General features: G+C 41.2%; 1 protein-coding gene across 9 annotated transcripts in view; it reads right to left on the reverse strand.

Moving 5' to 3' along the window:
* The window catches only part of LOC137439043 (uncharacterized), a 330,944-nt gene that overhangs the window by 235,358 nt on the left and 81,906 nt on the right, over nt 1-13,680 (reverse strand). For all 9 annotated transcript variants that reach the window (XR_010986846.2, XM_068134660.2, XM_068134658.2 and 6 more), the window contains exons 8-9: nt 11,641-11,718; nt 7,308-7,355 (exon numbers count right to left, since the gene is read on the reverse strand). Coding sequence is in view for 8 of the 9 variants with exons in the window: in XM_068134660.2 (XP_067990761.2) it covers nt 7,308-7,355; nt 11,641-11,718 (126 nt within the window). In the remaining variant the exon portion in view is untranslated. The remainder of the gene's footprint in view (nt 1-7,307; nt 7,356-11,640; nt 11,719-13,680) is intronic.

Genomic DNA, 13,680 nt, shown 5'->3' on the forward strand with positions numbered 1-13,680 from the left:
ATGGTTAGGGTAAAACATGGTTAGGTTAGGGTAAAATGATAAGATGTCCGCATGCAGGGCATGAACCCAATATGATTTTAACCATAAATCGGTCTCATGGTTAGGGTAAAACATGGTTAGGTTAGGGTAAAATGATAAGATGTCCGCATGCAGGGCATGAACCCAATGTGATTTTAACTATGTTTATTCATTTCAAGAAAACTTTGTGTTTGTGGTATTCAGTGATATTAATTGGTATTACTACAGCTTCCTCTTTCCTGACTTGTGAGGTTAATGGAACGAATCTAATAGGTCACAATAGTAAATGTGATTTCATATGTTACATTTCATATCCAGGGGCTGAGACGCAAAATGCGTTTACTTGCTTCAACACTCGTAAAAACGGTTACACATGAAAATATTCTCATTCAGAGGAATTAAAAAATTGAATGCATTAAGTAAATGAAATCTGGAAGGAAACCCCGATTCCTGTGCATGCAAACGCAAGTTGTTGGCCGCTGGCCTAATAGGTTCAATTAAAGTCACAATTACACCAAGAGTTCCACAACTTGGGGCAAGCAATGCACAATCACATCAACCAAAATAAAAGCTAAACTGAGTACACTACTTCTACTCCTTTAGTGGCCCCAAATGTCCCCACCTTCTCTTGGGATCATCCAGGGAAAGATTTAGGTCCAGATCCTTCACGAACCAGCTGGCCAGGTCTGCCGTTTGACTGAAGGCAATTTGGGCAGGAATTTGTATCTGCTCATAATGCCAGTGATAACTCTCCTATTCTTCACCGTTATGTTTTAACGACACTTAAAAGACACCGCTAACAACAATACTTACTTCAAAACAACATAGTCTGTGTTGCAGTCACCCATTTGTTTCATACATTTTCTACCGTCGTTACCATTGCACCTGTTCTAGTAAATGCCAGTTTCCTGCTGGGAATTAGATGACAAATAAATCTAAATGAATGATTCTAACCCAAATGGAAACACAAACAAGCACAAAACAGGCATTTATCAAGAAAACAGAATGTCGTGAAAAACAAGAAGAAAAAGACATAAAATGTCAGAGCCCCCACTGTGGTTTTAGTGATTTTGCTGTGCGGAGTTAAAGGCCGTCAGTCGGCCATCTTTGGTCGGATGACAAAACAAAATCCTCTGCATATGTATACTCATGTATTGTCTTTGTGCCAAGTTTGAACAAAATCGGTGCATGCATGTCTGAGAAATGGTTGGGGACACATTTAAATAACAAAATGGCCGCCAGTCGGCCATCTTGGATCTGATGACGAAAACAAATGACATACACATGTAACCCATCATTCTTTATCAGTGTGGCAGGGTTGAACAAGATCGGTAAATGCATGTTCGAGAAATAGTTGAGGACGTGTTCAATATCGGTTTTTTTTTACAACTAAAATGGCCGCCAGTCTAATAGTCGGCCAACTTTGATCAGATCACAAAATAAAGTGAGGTGCACGTGTATGCCATCATGTACTCTGCTTGTGCCAAGTTTGAACAAAATGGGACAATGCATGTTCAATAAATGGTTGGGGACATGTTTATGTAACAAAATGGCCGCCAGGCAGCCATCTTGGATCTGATCTCAGAAAAAAAATGACGTGCATATATATGTAAGCCATCATTCTTTATCTGTGTGCCAAGACTGAACAAGATCGGTAAATGGATGTCTGAGAAATTGGTTGAGGACGTGTTCAACATCAGGCTTTTTACCACTAAAATGGCCGCCATTCGGCCATATTTGATCACTTCGCGAAACAAAATGAGATGCATATGTAAACGCTCATGTGTTATGCCAAGTATGAGGAATTAAATATGCATGAAAAAAAAATGAAAAAAATCGGTTGATACACCGAGATGTCGTTGTGGACACGAACGGATGGACGGAAGGAAGGACAAGACCCAATCCATAAGCCCACGTTTCGGACTAAGTCCAACGAGGGCCAAAAAACCAGAGTGCAATACTTTAGATATTCCATCTATTCCACTTTCCATCGACCATAAATATCAGATCATGGTCCATGCTCTATGCAGAGGGTCGGTGCTGCCGAAGCAGTTTCTATGGCAAGAATCCTGGACGGGAACCAGGGCGGAATTTAAAATTTGTTCATGGTGCCGGCGATAGCTCGCCAACTCTTCGAGAAGGGCACGTTTGGATCTTTAACGTTCCCCATGTAATGCCGCTACACGGGAAGCCCAGTTTAACGTCTATCCGAGGGACACACATTACAAGGGACACACATTACACACATTACATTACAGGACACACATTACAGGGACACACATTACAATGAACACACATTACAGATGGGTCGGGATTCAAACCCAGGCTATAGATAGCTTATATGGAATTATGCATACCTCTAAGTCTAAGGGCATCCTGCAAGTCAATAGAACCACCTTGGGAGTCAACCCACCTGGCATTAATTCAGCGATCGACCGGGATTCGAACCCAGGATCCTCGGATCCCAAGCCGGCACCCTAACCGCTAAGCTAACACCAGGCTCAGTCAATAGAACAGGCAGGATGTAACCAATGATTTTATTCATTTATTTTCTGCCTCGAGTTAATATTGCAATGTTACTCATGTGTATCGTACCATAAAATTCATATTTCTGTTTTTGAAACAAAAATAAGGATATAAAGTAAAAATGTCAAGGCAATAAAACAATTGTGTGCAGAAGCACAATGCAATTCTAAATAAATGAGGACATTACATTTCACCATCAAATTGTGATACTTCCATGAACATGGATTTAGAAAGCATTCCTTTATGATGCTGCTATTACTACTTTGGTTGTAAAATTGCTGTTGAACCAAGTGGACCCATTAACTATAAATGTATTCACAACTACCTTCTGAGTTTTGTTTCATGGGCCATCGATTTATTCTGCATGCAAACTCGTGAACTTTTGACCTGCACCAGATAACAAGCCCCCACCCCACTGACAATAGGACAGATAGCAAGGGGATGAATGAACAGGAAAAGAGCAGAGGGAGAAGATAAGGACACACTCAAACTAGCAAGTAAGATGGCTGGGTTAGGAAAGGTTAATGGAGTTAATAAAGATCATGGGACATAATGGAGGATGACACGAGGTGGCGATGCACTGCTTGCTTGAAGCCCTGGAGAAAGGAGCGAGACAGAACAGCCTCTGTAGGTGGATTTATAGATGGTACGAGTGGAAACGAGGAATAAAGGAGGCAAACACCAATGTCCAATTCACACTGAATAATGGAAATGGAGATGCCTTAATCACTAATTCAGTACAAAGGAGAGGAGAAACTCGAGTATGGTATAATGTGTCAACGATCGGACCTGGTAGGATAGCTGAGAGTTATGTGCAAGTCCTCATCTTGGAGCTAATGTGGGTGCGAATCCCGACTCAGCTATGAACTACCACCGTGGTGTTTTGCATTCAGGGCAAGGCATTGTTGATGGATCACCTTTCCTGTGAAACACCATGTAATGATAACAGTTTACAGCTGGGCTGGGATTCGAACCTGGGTAGACATCTTAGAAGCAATTGTGCAGTACCTCTAAGGCCATTATGTGAGCCCATAGAACAGAGAGAATGTTTAAAATGTATCGTCCATCATTGGCATGTCAAGCCAGAGGACCTGTCTGCCAGTACCGGTCATTGGTGGAATGGTGGATGTTAAAGAACCCATGGTACCTTTTGAGAAAGTCAGCCATTTTGTGGTAATACCTGAGTTACATTTTCATATTTGGTGATTAAATCAAAATGTCATGGAATATCTTTGTTACGGTTCTCGGAGGGAGGCATTAAGTGTTTAGCCTTGGTGTCGGTGGTGTTTCACTTTTTAAAAGAATAATTATCAATTATTTAATTATTATAATATATATATTGTTATGAATTTTGGGGTAGTGATATATAGATTAGGGTAGATCTGTATAGGTAGTGTGCTCCGATGATCGTGGGTAGGAAGAACTTCGATGTACAGTAAGTCAGGGACCTCTTTCGGCGAATGGTGGGTTAAGATGTGTATTTGTCCCCATTACGAGGAGTGCAGGATGGTAACTAGACTAGGGATTAAGGGTAGCAACTACCTAGTATGTGTAACCTCTGTAATTATCCCTACTGTTCTTACCATCACCAGTGCCCACTAGTTACCCTAATTAATAATTGCCCCAATAAAACTCACCGGAAGTGCAGGCAGGAAGCGCCCACGCATTGCGCCAACATGGCGATAAAACATTGTTCAGGCCGGCTGAGGCCATGCCCAGCTCACGACGGATTGATTGGTCGAGGGGTTGGATGGGGAGATCACACTAATGGTAGGGAGGGCCAATCGGCACGCAGCTGAAGCCCAGAGGCAAGAAGGAGCCAGCTGATTGGCCAAGGAGAGATTATAAAAAGGGAGTGCGTCCGACATTTTCTCTCTCCCTGCTCCTGGGTTTTGGCGAGGATCGCTCCCTGCTTCTTTTCGTCTCCCTCATGTTGCTTTGGACTCCCTCAGTCTCCCTGACTCTCTCCCTCTTGGTCTCCCTGCGCTCTGTGTTCTCCTGCTGAAATTGTGTTATCTCACACATAGGTCTCTCAGTGCTGAGTAGATCGTGATCATCACGCCTGGTACATTACAACAAGAGTTCTAACATCACACCACAGAAGGAAGGCTGCCAGACTGCTGTGCATTGGGCTAGACGGAAGCTGGCGCGTCGAGTGGCAGAGTGCGCGTGTGCAAGGCCGCACCACTAGTTTGCGAGTTCCCGCCAAGACCCGCTTCTTCACGGAGGGCGAGAGGCGAGAGGGGGATCGTCGGCCAGACAATCAAGCCGGACCGAGCTGAGTACCCATAAAAAGAATCCCTTTCATCCCGTCCCTTTATCCTTCGTCTTGTATCGTCTGTCGGAGTACTCGAACTTAAGGGGTTAGTTTTACCGTCGTGTTTTTCTTGTTATCTGGTCTTCTTTCCTTAATAAATACTTTTATTATTTTTGTACAATTCTGGACACAGTTTTCCGTTTTTGTTATTTTGCAGGGGGAAGACGTTTGTTGCGGCCAGAACAGGTAAGTCGGCATCTTCTTCTTCTTCATTCGTGTTTTATCCGCCATACGACTTTGGTTTATCACGCCTCCGGATAACGCTCAATCGGTCATTCATTCTTAAGGGGTTAGTTTTACCGTCGTGTTTTTCTTGTTATCTGGTCTTCTTTCCTCAATAAATACTTTTATTATTTTTGTACAATTCTGAACACAGTTTTCCGTTTGAGTTATTTTGCAGGGAGAAGACGTTCGTTGCGGCCAGAACAGGTAAGTCGGCATCTTCTTCTTCTTCATTCGTGTTTTATCCGCCATACGACTTTGGTTTATCACGCCTCCGTATAACGCTCAATCGGTCATTTGTGGTGTGCTCCATTTAAATAGAGCTGTCCACATGATAATATTTTTTCTATTTTTACATTTTTTTCCCAATTTTTCATTTTTCCCCAATTACGTATTTTTTCCAATTTTCAAACATGTATTTAATTTCTCAATTATTTAATAATTCAATATTTTTGATTATTTGTTTTTTTCAATTTTCAATTTTTTCAATAGCCTGGTGTTGGCTTAGCGGTTAGGGTGCCGGCTTGGGATCATAGGATCCTGGGTTCGAATCCCGGTCGATCGCTGAATTAACGCCAGGGGGGTTGACTCAGCCTGTCATCCTTCTGAGGTCGGCAAATTGAGTACCAGCTTGCTGGGATGAATGATCACGGTGTGTACCCCGGTTTAGAATAGGTATCCCTGCGCATCGTAAGAGCGTGACCAAGTGTTGGCGTCAGGAAGGGCATCCGGCCATAAAAACATTGCCTCAAACAGGGAACCATGATTGTCATGGGGCCCGCAAGGCTAACCCCCACTCTAGCGGGGGAAATGGCCTTAAAACGATCATTCATTCATTCATTCATTTGTTTTTTTCAATTTTCATTTATTACATTTTTTAATCATTGACGTTTCTTTTTTTTTTCAATATTCAAATATAGAAATTTTTGAAGTTTGAAGTTTTATTTTTTGAAGTATTTTTGAAATTGAAGTTTTTTATGGTTTCCTGAAGAAGGCATTAAGTGTTTATTAGTTTTGGTGTGCCGCTTTTTCGAAAGAAAAAAAAAACCATGTTTGTTTTCATTATGAGGCACAATTTCAAATCTACCAATTGGATAATATTACGAGTTGGCTAAAGCGGAAACCATCAGTGATCTCAAATTGCAGCCCTCTAGTTTGTCAAAGAGATGTCTCATATATATATATATATACAACGACAAGCAAAGGTATCCAGTGTTGCCTGGCAACACGGGGTCGCTGGGTGACCGGAATATTGTGAGAGGAGGAGGTGTGGGAGGAGGGGGAGCAGAGGGGATGTGGAGCTGGGACAGAGAGGAAGGGGGGTGAGAAGGATGGTGAGGGGTGGGAGGAAAGGGGAGTTGGCTTGGCAGGTGATTAGTGATGTATACAGCGAAGATCAAACATTCGATGATACGTGCTTTATCAGAATTATTTTTGTTACACTCAATGAAGTTATACCTTTGGCACATTCCTTAATCCTTTCATCACTTAAAATAATTATCCAAACAGTAGAAAAGTTAAGTTTAATGCTTTGGCCATTTCACATTTTCTTGTATAAATATTGAGAAGGATGTATCAGAGCCTACATATATACGCTTGGTTATAAGAATCTTTAATTTATTTATCATCAGATTTCCATCGAGATTTCAATACATGTTTAGTCCATGGGATCCGTTCCTCAAATCCGAATCCAAATTTTGATTATATACTTTAATTAGTCAGTGAGAGGTCATTGTGGTTCTAAGGCAAGGCACATTTGAATAGGCCAAAACAAAATGGCTGCTTAAGAACCCAGTAATGTGACAGAAGGCTGGCCAAGATGGCGCACCGCCATTTTGGTAAGGTTTATTTTGTTTTTTTGAGATGAGCATCCCCTAAATTATCTTCAAAAGGATGTTTAAACACACCCAAATACCCAGTTTTCATTCATGCACTCCCTTGGAGTTCGCTTAGTATGGATGCAAAGTTTGGGGCCACTAGGTTTCATGGAGGAGACACACACACACACATACACACACTGCCTTTTATTATCATAGGTGACATCAGATTAAGTGCAAAAATCGTATCCTTTTAAGAAAGCAAAAATTTCTAAGACAGTTTTTTTTTAAAAAGAAAATGGGTCAACATTGGCTTGCACCAAATGTCTTCCCTCACCATTTCTATTTTCCTCTCTTTCAATTCCTTCTACCCCAGGCAGCCCACCCTTCCCAATGTCTGTACCCACCATTTGTGTGTTTGCGATTGGCTGGTCAGATTGCAGGGAACCATCACACTGTAAAATCAAATGAAAAAAAATAATAATAATAAATAAGCAAACAAACAAAAGCTTCCAAATGCACATTTCATGTGAATATCACATTCCATTTAAAGACTTTAACCAACAGATAGAAACAACTCACAGTTTGTGAACTACTTCAAATACTTCCTGGTTCTAACGCTATTTGCCGATAATTATGAGAAATTAAATTCCACGTTTTTTTATTAAAATGAATTTGCTAAACATCACTTAAAAAAAAAAAAATCTTCTTCACATTCTCTGATGGGATAATTTAAGTTAAAACAACGTCATTAATTCATCCTGCTCATACAATTCAGGCTCAATCACAAATACAGCTTACAGAATAGTGCAACAATCTCAAAAGGGTATTCTTCGAGGATTACCTGTTGAAAATAGATTTTCTTGAAAATGATTTATCCATCACATCTCGATGTTTACACAACGTGGAATTCCATTAGCATTTTTATGGGTTTCCATCAGTCAGCACACCACTGTTCAAACTGCTGCGGCCTTCCCAAGTACACTTGGCACGCACTCAGAATTGAAATCCTTCAAACCAAATTCCAGGGCCCTCATCACTCGAGTTAATCTTCCGTTAACTGGAACCTTTCCTGGACAATGATTCATTACTTTAAGTCAACTTCCATATTATCGAATCAAATTTGGATACTCGAATTCTGTACATAATGGAATATTCTCCATTGTGCTACTGTCTCACCAACCTTCTCCATAATACAAGGCTGGCAGGATATATTAGAGGTATTGCACCCAACTTTGAGCTGGGTAGTCTGGGATCGAAGCACGCCCCATGTATAAATTGTGCCACACAGGTGTTTGACGTGCAAGGCGATGCAGCAATGCGTGTCACGTCCATGGGGAGGATGTTCAGCCGGAGGATCCTTCTGTCGGCACTTCTTGTTGGTGGACGTTACATATCCCATGCAGACTTTCATGAAGAAGAAGCGAGCTATTGCCCCATCCTGAGCAAATCAACGTCCTGCCTAAAACTGGAAGTAGCAAGTGATGTAGTTTTCTTGGGTGTCCCTTGACACCAACTTACACTGGTTGCTATCTCAGAGAGTGGTTGTTGTTCTGGGATCAGCTACTACACTATAAACAAATTCACGTTCCCAGGTGTTCGCATGTCACGTGTGAACGGTAGTCTTCAGCTATGATGAGCAACTGTGACACGTAGTATAACCAGAAGAAAAAAAGAAGTAAGAAATTAGAGGTTTTTGGGGGGCAAAACTTGCTTGGCGACTTGTTAAACTGATACAAATGTTAAACTCAATTACAAAGGGTTATATTTTCCCGAGTCTTTGTTTTTTTGGGTGTTTCTGATATACATGATCAAGGCTCATGGAAGACCTAGAGTAGGATATGGAAGGGACCAAATTGAAAGGTGGAAACACCAACAGCAGAGCAGAAGTGAGAGTGAGATCAATAGGAGGAGGACACATGGGGGTGAACAAGCTTAATGAAACAACAAGAAGAGGCAGGGGAAAACAGGGGTGAAACAGAAAAGGCGCAAACCAACTGACAACCAACAAACTACGATAGTTGAGGAGAGGAAGGAGAAATCATCATAACCTGGAAAAAAGGAGTGCTTGGGAATGGGTTAATTTGAGGTAGAAGAGATTATGAATATGGATGGGATAACCTGGGTACTGGTGAACAGCTGCCTTGAAGCTCTGGAGGGAATAATGTAACTGAGCAGACTGGGGAAGTTGGTTGCACAGGTGAGAAAAAAAAAGAGGAAGAAATGAGTGGAGGTGTTAAGTGAGCCTTGATTTTGGGAGGTTAACAAGAAGAGGGTTACTGGAAAACCATGTGCACCCTGCAGAAACCTGGGAGGAACAGAGACAAGACAGGACAGAAGATGCAAGACCAAAAAAGGAAGCAGGAGACCACAGAGAGGCCACCAACCCATCTGCAATGAGAGTAACAAGCCTAGACACTTGGTTTCGTCACGGGAGATCCCAATGATTTTTAGGGCCTTGCTTTCCACGGCATCAAGAAGGGCAAACTGTGACAGGATTGCCAGCCAAAAGGGGATATCGGTACTCCATCAAGCTGTGAGTGAAGGCCTTGTAGGTTGTCAAAAGTTCAGATTGGCCAAGTAAAGACATTGCATGACGAAGGGTGCCCAGTCGGTGGCTGGCTTTGGAGGCCACTTTGGAAATAGGTTCTGCACAAGAAAGATAATGGCTGATGGCGAGACACAAAAAGTTTGAGCGACTTAGCCATCTCTCTGGGAATCAATTGAACACGGTAATTCCATGTGCCATTTTTTTGTGCATACGACGTGAGCCATTTCAGGACCTGCCAGAACACCTGCAACTGAATAATTATGAGTCCAAAGAAGATTGTCTAAAAACGCTGCATTTGTCACTAGTATTTGAGTTGAAAGGCAAGTACAAGTATTTGTAATGAAGACGAGAGAAAAATGACCACAGTGTGGTCACCAGCTGCGACGTGTAGAATCATGAGGATATCCGTTGCAATTTGCGCTACCAAATTCGACCAGTCATTAAATTATACGCATGCACTAGCGTCTTTTTGTCTTTCAGTTCTGGTGTTGTCCTTTGTTTTGCGACGCAACATGCTTCATCAACTGATTACATATAATGTATGGACGTGAATGTTACTTCTGTTAATGTTAATGTTAATTCATTAATGTTATTTATTAATGTTAATTCTGGGTGGCAGAGGGATAACTTGAAACGGGCTTGGGGAAGGGGAAGGGGAAGTCCGAGTGTATGCGCATGCGCTATTCAATAATTACACCTAATTTGTGTCAAGTTCTGTGAAACGAGATTGATATGAAAACATTCATGTTGTCTTTGTTGCTAAATTTATTCTGGTTTCTTCAAACAAATCACGATTTTAGTCTGCAATGTTCTTACCTCATACCAACGCACGTCTGAGTGTATGCGCATGCGCTATTCAATAATTACACCTAATTTGTGTCAAGTTCTGTGAAACGAGATTGATATGAAAACATTCATGTTGTCTTTGTTGCTAAATTTATTCTGGTTTCTTCAAACAAATCACGATTTTAGTCTGCAATGTTCTTACCTCATACCAACGCACGTCCGAGTGTATGCGCATGTGCTATTCAATAATTACACCTAATTTGTGTCAAGTTCTGTGAAACGAGATTGATATGAAAACATTCATGTTGTCTTTGTTGCTAAATTTATTCTGGTTTCTTCAAACAAATCACGATTTTAGTCTGCAATGTTCTTACCTCATACCAACGCACGTCTGAGTGTATGCGCATGCGCTATTCAATAATTACACCTAATTTGTGTCAAGTTCTGTGAAACGAGATTGATATGAAAACATTCATGTTGTCTTTGTTGCTAAATTTATTCTGGTTTCTTCAAACAAATCACGATTTTAGTCTGCAATGTTCTTACCTCATACCAACGCACGTCCGAGTGTATGCGCATGCGCTATTCAATAATTACACCTAACTTGTGTCACGTTCTGTGAAACGAGATTGATATGAAAACATTCATGTTGTCTTTGTTGCTAAATTTATTCTGGTTTCTTCAAACAAATCGCGATTTTAGTCCGCGATGTTCTTACCTCATATCAACGCATGTCCGAGTGTATGCGCATGCGCTATTCAATAATTACACCGAATTTGTGTCAAGTTCTGTGAAACGAGATCGATATGAAAACATTCATGTTGTCTTTGTTGCTAAATTTATTCTGGTTTCTTCAAACAAATCGCGATTTTTGTCCGCGATGTTCTTACCTCATACCAACGCACGTCCGAGTGTATACGCATGCGATATTCAATAATTACACCGAATTTGTGTCAAGTTCTGTGAAACGAGATTGATATGAAAACATTCATGTTGTCTTTGTTGCTAAATTTATTCTGGTTTCTTCAAACAAATCGCGATTTTAGTCTGCGATATTCTTACCTCATACCAACGCACGTCCGAGTGTATGCGCATGCGCTATTCAAAAATTACACGGAATTTGTTTCAAGTTCTGTGAAATGAGATTCATATGAAAACATTCATGTTGTCTTTGTTGCTACATTTATTCTCGTTTCTTCAAACAAATCGCGATTTTAGTCTGCGATGTTCTTAGCTCATACCAACGCACGTCCGAGTGTATGCGCATGCGCTATTCAAAAAGGCACCCCAACAACAAGAACAACAACGCGGTCCTCTCATAGAGCAGCTCGTCGCAGCTAAAAATGAAAGAAAATTATTATTAATGAAAGAGATGAAAAAGTAGCAAAATGCAGAAAACAAACCTGGCCTGGAATGGTGCAGCATCGCTCTCTATCTGCATTTCTTGAACCACAATAAAGAGCAAACTTCAGGAAGTCTGCCTGTATGTCCAAAAACACACACACACACACACACACACACACACACACACACACACACACACACACACACACACGAGTTGTTAAAGCAAGTAAGTTACATCGAAACACAAAGGACAATGTCATGTCATAATACATATGAAATTGTACTCAATTATGATCATAAATACAAACAATGCAATGATAACAGCAAATTGATGTACCATTCTGGTATCCATTAACATTCTCATGGGTATCCTTTTTTTGTATACTAAGCCAAGGCTTGTGTAAGAGCTAACACATTGAACCTATAAGAAAGGGAGTGGGAGGCAAAAGGGGGAGAGAGAGGGAAGCACAACAAGAGTAGGGAACAGGGACATTGGGAGATCTGTGGAAGGCAGAGGGCTGGGGCAGGGTACACTGGATAAACAAGATGGACACTACACGGGATTTCAGGGAGGGGGGGGGGGGTGGAAACGGAATTTGAAGGAGGTGGGGTTGGGGTGGATTAACGTGGGTAGAAAAGCTCAAGATTTTGGATTGGGGAAGATAGGAAGGAGATGGTGGTGGTCAGCTGTTTTGCTTTAAACTTTACCTTAATTACAAACCGTAAAATAGTTATTTACCTAAGGTGAGAACTTTATTAACTTGTAAGAAATTTGTAAATTGTTGATGAATGGCACGTTTTTCATCTAATAATCGAAAGTGAATTTTTTTTTTATCGGGATCATACCTAAATGAGATGGTGTGCTATCGATAATTATTGAGTACCGTTTCATCTGAAAAAAAAAATGATAGAAGCTAAAGCACAAGAAGCAGCGCAAAATTATGATTTCAAGAAACTCAACCAGATTGTAAAAACTCAAGGAGGAAAACGATGATGGAGAACATGAGCTGCAAAGGCCAAAGATGGAAAGACTCTTACAACCAAAAAAAGAGCAGTTCCACTGATCCATTTATCAATCGATTACAAGAAACCAGTGAAAAACATTGATCATGATACAAACTAGATCATAATGAAATTGATGGTCAAACCTGTATCAGACTACAAAAAGTGAGATTTAAAAAACCATTATCAAACCTCCATACGTACATCAGAAAATAATTGATCAGAGTGATATCTAGATGAAACAAATGATGCTATTACAGGATCAGACCAAAAAATGCGAAAGAATGAGCATTATCAGATCTGGATCACAAGAAATCGAAGATGATCAGACGTAAATCTCAAAAATATTTTATCATGATCAGACCTAGATAATAAATAAATAAAGCATGATCAGAACTTAATGTAAGCTTTGAAATTTGAGTATACTTTCTCTTTAATTTCCTTGTATGTTTGTTCTTCAGATCCACAATGTCAGTGTGTACGCCTCACAATAATTTACTGCTTCGCACCAAATATATGAAGTTATTTCTTACCATTCACTGACTCAATCATTCACTGATATAGATATTCCATACATTCCAGGTGGGCGAGAAAGTAGAAATTTCGCTTACTTATGTAACTCAAATCCACAATTCCAGGAAAAATGATGAAACTGTCAGTAAATATCCATATACAAAAGTCTACATAAACAAAAGACGGTCGGTGATGTCTCGCTCCCTTGGCTGGAGGGGTGGAGTTAGGACTGTGCCATTGGCATGTCACTCCCTAAACCGGCAGAGGGGCTGAGCTTGGACCCTGCCGGTGATGTGTCACTCCCTCAGCAGGGAGAGGGACAGAGCTTGGACTGTGCCGGTGACGTGTCACTCCCTCAGCAGGGAGAGGGACGGAGCTTGGACTGTGCCGGTGACGTGTCACTCCCTCAGCAGGGAGAGGGACGGAGCTTGGACTGTGCCAATGACTTGTCACTCCCTCAGCAGGGAGAGGGGCGGTGCTTGGACTGTGCCATTGGCATATCACTTGCTCACCCTTGAGAGGAGCGGAGCTTGGACTTTGCCATTGGTATATCACTCCCTCAACCGGTAGAGGGGCGGAGCTTG

This window comes from Myxine glutinosa, chromosome 13 (assembly GCF_964187855.1).
Source record: "Myxine glutinosa chromosome 13, kmMyxGlut1.1, whole genome shotgun sequence".
NCBI lineage: Eukaryota > Metazoa > Chordata > Myxini > Myxiniformes > Myxinidae > Myxine > Myxine glutinosa.